This window comes from Nomascus leucogenys, chromosome 15 (assembly GCF_006542625.1).
Source record: "Nomascus leucogenys isolate Asia chromosome 15, Asia_NLE_v1, whole genome shotgun sequence".
NCBI classification, from domain to species: Eukaryota; Metazoa; Chordata; class Mammalia; order Primates; family Hylobatidae; genus Nomascus; species Nomascus leucogenys.
This window is the reverse complement of record NC_044395.1, coordinates 78,335,810-78,348,100: the sequence shown is the minus strand read 5'-3', so window position 1 is coordinate 78,348,100 and position 12,291 is coordinate 78,335,810. Positions and strand designations below refer to the sequence as shown.

The following is a 12,291-nucleotide window of genomic DNA, read 5'->3' as shown; positions in this document are numbered from 1 at the left end:
GAGCAGGTTACTTCACCTCTCTGAGACAGACTCACTGTCTGGACAATGAGTAAAACCCTACCTTTACTCTCTCAGAGATTTGGCAATGGGACCCAATGACATCAATTGGAAAGGACGCTGTGGGTGAAAGGTAACCCTTCAGGACAGCAACAAGCCTGTCTGGGCAGGATGAATGGGCTGTGGAGCCCTGTATATCCTAGCTCACTCTTTGAACCTCAGTTTCCACTTCTTCCCTTTTTATTTATTGACAGGGTCTTAAATGAGTGTTGGGGGTATTCAATTCTCCCTCTGCCTGTACTTTTGGGGCCAAGCACTGAGCTGAAAAGACAATTCCTCCTAGTTCTCCAAGCCCTGCCCTCTAACCGACTGTGAGCTGTAATACACTGTCACTTTTCAGCACTGAGCTGAAAAGACAATTCCTCCTAGTTCTCCGAGCCTACAATCTGCCCCCTAACCAGCTGTGAGCTGTAATACATTCTCCAGTGTCACTGTGAGGTTTGTGCCTTCACCCCCGTTTTATAGATCAGGAAACAGGCTCCTCCAAGTAAAGGAGCTTGCCTCAGATTTCACAGCCAGTGAGTGGAAAAGCCTCTGGGATTCAAATGTCAGAGCCCATATTTTTCCTACTTCTCCCACCTGTTATCATATGCTGCCTCTTCCTTTAACCTACAGTTCCCTCCCTTCACCTCCACCGTCTCAATCCTTCCCACTCTTTAAGGTTCAGTTCGGCTATGACTTCTTCTATGAGGCTCTACTCATTTTCTCAGATTTATTCCTCCTCCAAATTTCTTTTAAAAATTATGTTTTTCTCTGATTCTAAAAGAATGCACATTATATTAGAAAAGATACACAAGCATACAAAAGATAAAAACCACCTAATATCCCATCACCCAGAAGCTTCCAGTTTTTCTTTATGCATTTGCGTATGCATTTGTGTATACTTTTCCCCAAAAGTTCTCTAATACTTTGTCCTACTTTTCTTTTGACCCTTATAACTTCCTGACTTCGGTACCTTTCTGATTTGCCCTACCAGAGTGTGAGCCCCTGGAAGGCAGCCTCTGTGCCCTGATTCAGGTTGCCACACATATGCCAGCTCCTAGTGGGCTGGAGGGAAGGACATGCGGTTGGGGAACTGGAAGACTCATGCTTTCAGCTGTGTGCTTCCTCCCTAGAGTGCAGGCAGAGGAGGAATCGAATGCCCTCAGCACTCTCGTAAGGACCAGAGCAATCAGTGAGAGATGGTGCCTGCCAGATATACCATTCTTTACTTTTCAGCTTAAAACAGATATAAAGTTGGGGAGGCTCATTGGAGGAGGCTTGGGGCTACACTGGAAAGAGAAGAACTTGGATTCACACCCCAGCTTCCCCTCTTCCCAGCTCCATCACATTTGCAAACTCTGAGTCTCAGTATCCTCATGTGTAAAATGGGGATAGGGTTTATAGGGTTGTAAGGATGAGATGATGAGTTGTTTGCAAACAACTTCTCACAGTGCACAGGGAAGGCCAGCAATGAGAGCCAGCCCCTCCCTTTCTTCTTTCCAAAAGATTAATATATCTGTTACCAACCTCCATTCATTATATAGCTCTGTCATGTGCTAAGCACCATGGGGGCTGAAAAAGATGTTCTTCCTGCCTTAAAATTCCACTGGGGATGAAGGAATTACACAGGAGCTGATTAGAGAGGAAGGGAGTCCATTATGAGGGCTAATTGAGCAGTGCAGACAATGTTGCAAACTGAGTTAGGGCCGGGAGAGCTTATTGTGTGCTGGGGTCCTCAGGGATGCCACAGATGCATCAATAACCATCTCTGCTACTCTGGAAGTAGTCACATCAGGAAGACTCCAGAGATAAGCTTATCTGGGCTGTGGCCGCAGAGCTGGAATTTGTAAGCTTTAGGTTTTTATGTCTCATGTTACCAGCTTGTCTGTAAATTGTAAATTACAGCAATCTGATGGTTAGGGAATGTGAAGTTTGGTTGGGTTAAGAGGATGAAATGAGACCACAAAGATTAGAGAATAGGAAAAGAGGGGACTGGGGACTACATACCCATCAGAATCTTCATTCAGTCCTGACCCTCAGCAGGAGGGGGATTTCATCAGGCTCATTTCCATCCTTGATTTCGTCCATCCTGGTTCTCCTGACAAGGGTCATTTATCAGAGTTATGGCATGGGAAATCACAGGGGAGTAATGTACCATGACATTTAAGAGTATGAACTTTGGAGCCAGAGCTATTTTCTCCACTACTTACTAGCTGTGCGACTTTGGGCAAGTTACTTAGCCTTTCTCTGAGCCTCACTTTCTTTATCTGTAAAGTGAGGGCGATCAAAATAAACCTCCTTCATATGGTTATTTTGAGCTTTATAAAGAGACAATACTGGCTGAGCACGGTGGCTCACTGCCTGTAATCCCAGCACTTTAGGAGGCCAAAGCTGGAGGATCGCTTGAGCCCAGGAGTTCAAGACCAGCCTGGGCAACATAGGGAATGAGACTCCTGTCTCTACAAAAAATATACAAAAATTAGTCAGGCATGGTGGTGCTTGCCTGTAATCCCATCTACTCAGGAGGCTAAGGCAGGAGGATCGCTTGAGCCCAGGAGGTGAAGGTTGCAGTGAGCTGAGATCACGCCATTGTACTCCAGCCTGGGCAACAGGAGTGAAACCCTGAGAGAGAGAGAGAGAAAGAGAGAGAGAGAGAGAAAATACTACTATGGTGCTTATAAAAGTTCAATAAATTTTAGCTGTTTTTAGTATTATTAAAGTAAGATCTGTATGAAAATAAAGCAGATTTTTTCCCCAAATGTTCATGTCAGAAGTATATATTTCATTGGCAAGGGGCTGCTTCTGGAAGGTTGAGATGTATCCTGGGGGAGGGGATACAGCACTGGAAAAATTGGCATCACAATTCAAGTCACCTCACTCAGTGTTTGTTGTTGTTGTTATTGTTGTTGTTGTTGTTGTTTTGAGACGGAGTCTCGCTGTCGCCCAGGCTGGAGTGCAGTGGCGCGATTTCAGCTCACTGCAGGCTCCGCCCCCTGGGGTTTATGCCATTCTCCTGCCTCAGCCTCCCGAGTAGCTGGGACTTACAGGCGCCCGCCAACTCTCCCGGCTAATTTTTTGTATTTTTAGTAGAGACGGGGTTTCACCATGTTAGCCAGGATGGTCTCGATCTGACCTCGTGATCCGCCCGCCTCGACCTCCCAAAGTGCTGGGATTACAAGCGTGAGCCACCGCGCCCGGCCTCAGTGTTTTTTAAGTTATCATAATCCACAGTATGAAAAGCATTTGACGGGCCGAGCGCGGTGGCTCACGCTTGTAATCCCAGCACTTTGGGAGGCCGAGGCGGGCGGATCACGAGGTCAGGAGATCGATACCACGCCTGTAGTCCCAGCTACTCAGAGAGGCTGAGGCAGGAGAATGGCGTGAATCCGGGAGGCGGAGCTTGCAGTGAGCCAAGATTGCGCCACTGCACTCCAGCCTGGGCGACAGAGCGAGACTCCGTCTCAAAAAAAAAAAAGAAAAGCATTTGACATTACAGTCCACTATATTTATGCATTTATAAACAAGAGAAAAAATCACGAAAAATACAGTACCACGTGCAGTACACACTGATTTCATCTATTTTTTTTTTCTTTTTCCTCAAATGCGCTTGCCGCCTACTTATTCCAGACCCAATGATTGGGTCCCTATCCACAGTTTGGAAAACACTATAAGAAATGATTGTGTCCTCTCACTTTCCCTCTCTGAGATTTAGTATTCCAACTATAAAATGCTCCTGATGCCCAGCCAGCCTCACTGCTGCTCCGAGTCAATGCCAGGAACGCTGATTTAGCACATGCCATTTGGAGGGTACCCATCCAGGTGCTGTGGGAGGGACAGAGACTGAGAAGAGTGCTTTCTGACCCCACAGAGGCCATTTGGAAACCCTGGGAGTGGGTGGGAGGGTGGGGGGGAGGGGGGAGGGATTGCTTCTCCCCTAAAACTCAATGTGATGGAAAGGCAATGGGGTGGGAACTAACTGGTGTTGGTCTGTCCCATTTGTGTCCCAGCAGCCTTCCGGACAGTGAAACAGGAGAGGACCCCAGGTACAGCCTTGGGACTGGGCCAGAAGTGGGTCCCAACAAAGGGAAGGGGCAGGGTGGGGGTGGGGGACTTGTGGGTGGGTAACGCTGAGTATGGATTCAGGGGTGTGCAGCCTACATATTTTCAGAGACATGGGGTTAAGGCCTGCATTCTCAATGAGGGCAAAATTTGGTTCTTGGGGGGCAGAAAACACTTAGACATTGCAATGCTTTGTGGCTGTCCAAAGTACCAAACAGATGCCAGTGTATCTGTGGTGCTGAAATTTCATGGTGGATGGAGTCAGAAAATAGATTAGCGATTGCCAGGGGCTGGTGGGAGAGAGAGGGAAGGGACTGCCAATGTGTATGGGATTTGCTTTGGGGAAGATAAAAATGTTTTGGAATTAGATAGTGGTGATAGCTGCACAACCTTGTGAACGTACTTTTAGTTTCAGAGGTTTTCTAAACCTCTGATTTTTTTTTAAGTGACAGGAAAGACAGAAAAAAGTATATCTAAAAAGGTTCTATGGGTGACAATGGAAAAGAAAGTTAAGAAATATGACTGTAAGAAAAGGAGATGGGTGTGCCTCAGGCCAGGCAGAAAATTCAGTCTTGTTGCTTTATGTTCATGTGCAAATCTAAAAAATCCAAGTGATATAGATTAATGAGGCTCTGAGTCCCTCAAAACCTTCCCTCCCCTTACCTCTCCCAAAAACACTCGAGATACCCTAGAGGTGGTATGAAGTCAGGGTGGGAAGGTTGGCTCAGCTTTGTAAATAAGTTTAAGCCTCTGGCCTTCGCTCTCAAACACCAAAGAGGCTTCACTTTGCTATATTTTCTCTGCCCTTTCTCCCTCCTTGTCCCCAAGTGTCAGTATGTGATGACAGGCTCAGCCTCTGTAATGGTAATCATCGTATTTCTTGAGCCAAAAATCAGACCTCATGGCATGTGACAAGTTCACATGTGTGGATGAGAACAGAGTGGCAGAATATTTGACACGGGAGCAACTTGGGCAGTCCAAGGCACATGGCACTGCACCTGACATCTTCCCTGGCAGATCCCCCACATTCTGTGGTTGTCTTCTGATGGGGCCATATGGGGCTGCAGATCGTGCCTGGAGCCCTCGCAGCTCCAGGGCTGTGGGTTTCCACCCCCAGAGTGGAGGTGCTGGTGTCAGCCTGCCTGGCCTGGCCTGGCTCTGTCCAGAGCACTCCCTGCCCCAGCTGTTTGTGCAGCTGTAGCAGCCTCAGACCTCAGTCTATTCATTCCAACCTGAATGCAGAGGCTGGGTCTGGAGGAGCCACACTGTGGGCTTCATACTCCCTGACCTGACAAGTTTTCCCCCCAGAGCCTGCACCAATGGCACCTCTCCCCATTCTCTCTCTTAACAGGGTCCTCCAGGGCCCTCCTCACACACCCACGTGGTCAGGCAGCAGAGGCTTCCCCAAGATAGCCACACCCCACTCTCCACACCTCTCCATGCAGCATTTGTGGCTGTAGACTGGGTCCCGGGGATTGTAAAGGCATGCTCATGTTGGGTTGGAGGGAGCTCAGAATCTTCCTGGAGGACATGGTCCACTCCCGTGAGAGCTCAGTGTGCCTTTCCTCCCCTGCTGCAGCCCAGAGCGGGAGACAGCGACCGACTTGGATATCAGGTACCGCGTCCTGGGAACATTGCCCTCCAGGGTCAGCTCCCTCCAGGGTGCTCTCAGGCCCAAGGGAGCCACATCACCCTGCCAGGCAGCCCCCAGACCCCAGCCCCAGTGTTGGGGAGGCCAGGGAGGGCCCCTGTGCTCCACCAGGTGGCTTGGGAGCTACTGCTGTTTCTGTGCATCCATTTACTCCCTTCACATAAGATCATTTTTATCTGGGATCTCTTTTTTTTTCTTTTTTCTTCAAAAACCACATCACTCAAAATGTGGCTTCCTTGGCTCTGCTTTAAAAAAAAAAAAATTCCTCCATTTGGAGAATTACCTGCCGACTTCAAAGTCCAATGGCTTGAGGGCTACCCGGAGAGGGAGGAAGCCAGAAATTGAGTGTTCCCTTGGTTTGGTCACACTTTTGGGCTCCTCCCTGAATAAGGAACAACAGACTGCAGGGCTGGGGTAGGCTGGGTGTAGGGCAGGGAGGGGATGAGGTCCTGCTGCCCCAGTCAGCTGAGACCTGGACCTCTCAAACCTGCCTGGGGGAAGGCAAGGCCACCAGAGGCCACACTAAGCAGATTTCTACCAACTGCACCTCCCCATCCCCTTGCCTCCATCTGAGCCATCAGCTTGACAACTGCCTCTGAGAACAAGCCCCTGAGAATGCCTCCCGCACCCCCTACTCCTGCCCTGCTTTTTCCAGGAAGAGAGGCCCCGTGGCCTATGCTTCGCAGAAACCATGGCTGCTAAATGCCACTGTGGAGGAGAACATCATCTTTGAGAGTCCCTTCAACAAACAACGGTAAAAGCCTGTCGGAGGGAGGCAGGATGGGGGAGGGTAGGAACTGTCTCTGGCCAGCTTGCCTCAGTTCCGGGCCCTTCCATCGATCACCCACACCCAGCCATCTCACTCCCCAGGTGCTTATCTGCACTCCAGCCTCTCCATATGGTGCACCTGGAGAGAGGCCAGGTGTGCCTGAGCATCGGGGCAATCCAGCTCCCATAGGGGAGAGGGCAGGAGCGGAGGGAAGGGAGAGAGCCCTGCCGCCTTTTCTCTAGCTGGTGGGAGGGCTAGCGAGCTCTCTCTGCGAGTCTCCATTCGCCTGGCTCCTGCACTATTTTCCCTCCAATGATAATAGTTAGGGCTAGCATCGACTGAGCTCTTACTACATACCAGGCACAGTGCCGAGCTCTTTGTACACGGAATTTCCTCTCATGCTTACAACAACCTCAGTAGGTAGGTATTATTATTATTCCCACACTACAGATGAAGAACCAAGTCTCAGAAAGGTTAGGTAACTTACCCAAGGCCACCCAGCCAGTAAGTGACCAAGATGGGTCTCAAATGCAAAGCTGCCTAACACCTAAGTACATGTTTGTCACCAACATACTCTGATGCCTCCATGAACTCTGGCTGGCACCTGCCCAGGCTAAGGGCTGGCCGGGGAAGTATGAGAGGAACAGGCTGGGCAAATATTTGACCAGCCATCATCATTACTGCCTAAACCAACCAGCGGTGGTTTTCCCTAGCAGTGCCCCAAGCACGGGCTCCAGCTGCAGCTTTTCCCACTGCACAGGGATCATGAGCGCCCTTTCATCACTTACTCTGCATATTTGTTCCCAACCAATTCCATCCTTCTAGTATTTAACCTGCCCAAACACTGTGTGAAGTGCTGACCTCAGCTCTTTTCAAGCTTACACGGTGTTTGCTTGCACCCAAGCGGGAGGCCTATTAAAGCCATTGCTCATCCTGGGCACAGCTACCCAGAGACTAATGACCCTCTGCAAGTGCTCGGGCCAACTCTGACCAGGCTGACCAGCTGCATCCCCTGCCTCTACCCACGCCAGGTACAAGATGGTCATTGAAGCCTGCTCTCTGCAGCCAGACATCGACATCCTGCCCCATGGAGACCAGACCCAGATTGGGGAACGGGTTAGTAGCAGCCTCTGAGGGGCTTTTTCAAAGCCAGGACCCCCAACCTACCATGCCCTGAGACACTACTCGGGACAGTGGGTAACTAGGAAATAGGAGATGTTGAAGGCTGAAGAGTTGCCTGCAGTAAGGTCAAACACGATGTCCTTGATGATGTCCTTTGACAGGTTTTCAGTCCTGCTTGGAGGGCAAGGTCAGCTTAGTGTCCTCCCAGGCTGGGGATCTTCTTCATTTGTGCCCCAGATATACACTGAGAGCCCACACAGCACTGTGCTCAGCCTGGGGTTGTATTGTTCCTGTTCATCCTCCAGATGGGGTCCCCTCCACAAGCTTAGACGAATAGGATTCTCCTGTGACTGTCCTCCTTTTGTGTGATTTAAATCCCTGCTGCCTCTGTCTTTATTTGTACTAGTCAGATGGTCCCTAGCACCTACACAATGAATCTTTAAAGACTTGGGGCTCATGCTCCCCTCTTCTGAATGAATTCAGTAAACATGTGCAAGTTTCTTCTCTATGCAAGGTGAGAAGCAGGCAAAGAAGTGGATAGAGCCAGGCCTCCATCCCGAAGAGCTCACAGTCCAGTAGGGGCCAGGACTGTGTCCCCTGAATGGGTGAGGGCATGATCTGTTCCTCCTCTTTGGTGACAGGGCATCAACCTGTCTGGTGGTCAACGCCAGCGAATCAGTGTGGCCCGAGCCCTCTACCAGCACGCCAACGTCGTCTTCTTGGTGAGTGTACCAGCTGGCAGTTCCCTTGGGGTCCTGGTCTCTGGCTGCCTCCCAGGCCTAACTGCCCTCCTCCACCTCCCCGCAACCCCACCATCATCCAACAATCTCCCTCTCCAGGAGTAAATCCCTCCTGCCAGAGATATTGCCTAATCATCCTAGTGATAGGGAAACTGAGGCAGGCAAGGATAGCACAAATGACCCATTGCAGACTTCAGATTGAGCTCTGCAGTAGCCAATGAGGAGAGGCAAGCTGTAGTTATAGGCTTCCTGTCTGTGGGACAGCCCAACCCCTCAACGCTTATGCAGCCCGACTTTAAGAATGGCTGATAACAGAATGTGTGCTGCCACTTCCCATCTTATGCCCAGGGCAGACATTGCTAATTGTTCACAGCATTATTTCCCATGGAACTTAACTCATTTTCAGAATCCTTCTCAACACAGCACTCCAGGTAACCACTAGCCATCAAACATGAGATAAAACTAAGCCAGGCGTGGTGGCTCACACCTGTTATCCCAGCACTTTGGGAGGCCAAGGTGGGCGGATCACGAGGTCGGGAGATTGAGACCATCCTGGCTATGACGGTGAAACCCAATCTCTACTAAAAATACAAAAAATTAGCCGGGTGTGGTGGCGGGTGCCTGTAGTCCCAGCTACCTGGGAGTCTGAGGCAGGAAAATGGTGTGAACCCGGGAGGCGGAGCTTGCAGCGAGCTGAGATCGCGCCACTGCACTCCGGCCTGGGCGACAGAGCGAGTCTCTGTCTCAAAAAAAAAAAGAACAAAAAAACTTATTCGCAATCCTTACGCTACTTCATGTCAAGCTCTGTTGTGTCAGATGCCTTGACTGACACTGAAGAATTCTAAGACCCAGTCCTTGGCCTCAAAGATTTAGAATCTGATTAGGGAGACAGAGCTCACCCAGTTCAAGAGGCCCAGCCCAGTTCAAATCCAAACTGTGCGGCATAAACTATGAGGGGGCTTTGTCCAGGGAGACAACTGTGAGGGCTGGAGTAATCAGGGAGGGCTTCCTGGAGGAGAGCCTCAAAGGGAGAGTCAATTAAACAGAAGGAAAGAGGGAGGCCATTTGCACAGGGAGTTGGAAGAAGGAAGCTCAAGTCTCTGATTCCAGCTTTATTCCCTCCCCTCTCCCTACACCACACGCACAAGCACTCCTTTACTAAAGACACTTCATAGTGGGAAGATTCATAGTCTCCATTACTGTCTGACACACGAACAGCATTTTACAAAGCATTGGTGCATTCGCGATCTCTCATGAGATTTAAACAACCCTGCTAGAGAAAAGTGAGGTGGACGTTTTATTTCAGCAAACGTTTATGAAGCATCTACTCTGTGCCAGGCACAGGCACAAGAAGTCTCAGTTCTCGGGAGTGCCATAATCAGGAATGGACAAACAATGATCAGATCTGGCTTTGCGCCAGTGTCACGGGAATAGGGAGGAAGGAAGGGTAGGCGTGGGGGTCAGGACAGGATGCTGGAGGAACTGGTGCTTAGGTGAGCGAAGGATGGGTAGGAGTTCACAAGGCAGACAAAAGGCAGAACAGGGCTCCAGGCAGAGGAACAGCTCAGGAGAAGGCCCAGACGGCAGGCTTCCTAGGAACCTGGAATGCAGAGTGCTGGGAAAACACAGATGAAGCATGAGTCTAGAAGGGAAAGCGAGAGGTTATAGAGCACCTGGAACACCAGCCCACAGGGTTTGACTTTAGAGATGATGGGGAGCCGTTGAAGGTCCAGGAGTCAGGCAGTGAAGTGATTAGATCTGTTTGAGAGTGATATCTGACAACTGCCCCATTTTAAGATGAGGTAACCAAGGCCCAGAGAGGTTGGGTGAGTTGTCCAAAGCCACACAGCTAACTAGCTTCAGTCCCTAGACCAGAGTTGATAGAACTCTAATGGGTTTTATACTCATTGTCACCCCTCCCCGCCATGCCTTTCCCTACCCTCTATCCTCCTCTCCCTTCTGCCCAGGATGACCCCTTCTCAGCTCTGGATATCCATCTGAGTGACCACTTAATGCAGGCCGGCATCCTTGAGCTTCTCCGGGACGACAAGAGGACAGTGGTCCTAGTGACCCACAAGCTACAGTACCTGCCCCATGCAGACTGGGTGAGGGGGAACAAAGGGGTCAGGCTATAGGGTGCAGGGCTGGGGAGGCTGTCAGGCATCTTGGCGGGAACCAATCTGTTGTCTTGGTAGCAACTGCTGAGGGCCACAGAGCATAAGAGACCAGCACTGGATGGCTTTATGCATGCTGGGTATTTCAGGGAGACCCTGTACAGGCCAGGGCTTCGGTATCATCTAGACCCACAGACACTCCCCATCCTGGCCTGGGCCCCCCATGGTACACTCAAGGCTGGCACCAAGAAGTCTCAGGAATAATCAAGTGCTCACTTCTCACCTTCTGATTCCTGCCCTTTTGATGACCCATCCCCCCAGTCATGGGGAGTGCCCATTTGGATGGAAAAGCCATCTTCCCACCCTATGACCACCCACCCGGGAATCATATGGGAAATATGGAACCAAACAATAGCAGTAGTAATAGAAACTTCAGGCTGGGCGCAGTGGCTCACACCTGTAATCCCAGCACTTTGGGAGGTCAAGACAAGAGGATCACTTGAGCCCAGAAGTTTAAGGCTTCTGTGAACCATGATCATGCCACTGCACTCCACTGCAGCCTTGTCTCTGAAAATTTGAAAAAGGAAAGAAAGAAAGAAAGAAACTTCAGTATTATCAGTAGAGTCCAATGTTGTGAAACCCCTCATTAACTAAATTCCCATACTCTTCAATAGGTAGAAAATAATTACTTTTTGATTTATTAGAAAGCACCTGATTTTTAAGATGGAGATCATGTGACTTTTGAACTCTAGTTCCTGCCTACTCCTATATAAATTCTCCTCTACTAACAACAGCCAAAATGGAGGCCCTCTCTGAGCTTCAGGCCGGTGCCAAATGGCTCTGCTTATTTTCCCCAAAATAAATCTTCCTTCCATGTATGATGAGACCCCCTCCAGCATAAAAAAGACCCAAAGAAAATCACCCAAAGAGAAAAGGCCCAAAGATAAGACCCAAAGATTTAAATATATATACAGATACAAAAGGTTTGTTTCTGAGTTTCTGTAGTGACCTTGGCAATACCTTGTAGTTCAGGACAATCCTGAGGAACACAGAAGTTCTGGGTTCCTTGAGGAATCAGTGACCAGGACTCTCAAGCCCCTTGAACCCCAACATAGGGTGGGAGGGGGTGAGGGCAGCAGGGGTGGGTGTCTGAATTAATGGCAGGTCTATGTGATGGTGTCATCGAGTGTTCCAGATAAAAAGTTTTATTGAGCTAGGCACAGTGGCTCATGCGTGTAATCCCAGCACCTTGGGAGGCCAAGGCGGGTGGATTGCTTGAGCCCAGGAGTTCGAGACCAGCTTGGGGCAACATGGTGAAACCTTATCTCTATTAAAAAAAAAAAAATCAAAAAATTAGCCAGGTATGCTGGCGTGTACCTGTGGTCCCAGCTACTCAGGAGGCTGAGGCAGGAGGATGGCTTGAGCCAGGAAGCAGAGATTGCAGTGAGCTGAGATGGTGCCATCGCACCCCAGCCTAGGCAACAGAGTGAGACCCTGTCTCAAAAAAAAAAAAAAAAAGATTTATTGATTCCAAAGAGGCATGGCCACACACACTTAGACCAGCAGGTGCTTTGCTAAGCCCTCATGGAGGCTGCCAGACCCACCGTCAAAAGGAGCTAAGGGTAGTGTACAATGAGCCCACTTAGTGTATGATGGCCGCTGCCATGGGTGGAGTCCTTGTGAGTAACCAGCCAGCTTGAGCAGGATGCACTAATTTGCTCTGCAAACCCAGCCATTGAGAATTACCCCTCAGATGTACCGAACTCTAGGTCCTAGGAGTATGTTGGTGGGGGTAGG

General features: G+C 49.7%; 1 protein-coding gene across 11 annotated transcripts in view; it reads left to right on the top strand.

The window, feature by feature from the left end:
* ABCC8 (ATP binding cassette subfamily C member 8) overlaps nucleotides 1-12,291 on the top strand; it is an 85,463-nt gene that overhangs the window by 57,136 nt on the left and 16,036 nt on the right. For 6 of the 11 annotated variants that reach the window (XM_030828860.1, XM_030828849.1, XM_030828852.1 and 3 more), the window contains exons 17-22: nucleotides 4,047-4,082; nucleotides 5,678-5,713; nucleotides 6,405-6,503; nucleotides 7,550-7,634; nucleotides 8,282-8,362; nucleotides 10,348-10,485. In XM_030828860.1, the coding sequence (XP_030684720.1) occupies nucleotides 4,047-4,082; nucleotides 5,678-5,713; nucleotides 6,405-6,503; nucleotides 7,550-7,634; nucleotides 8,282-8,362; nucleotides 10,348-10,485 (475 nt within the window). The remainder of the gene's footprint in view (nucleotides 1-4,046; nucleotides 4,083-5,677; nucleotides 5,714-6,404; nucleotides 6,504-7,549; nucleotides 7,635-8,281; nucleotides 8,363-10,347; nucleotides 10,486-12,291) is intronic. The other 5 variants (XM_030828851.1, XM_030828859.1, XM_030828857.1 and 2 more) reach the window with 2 other exon arrangements.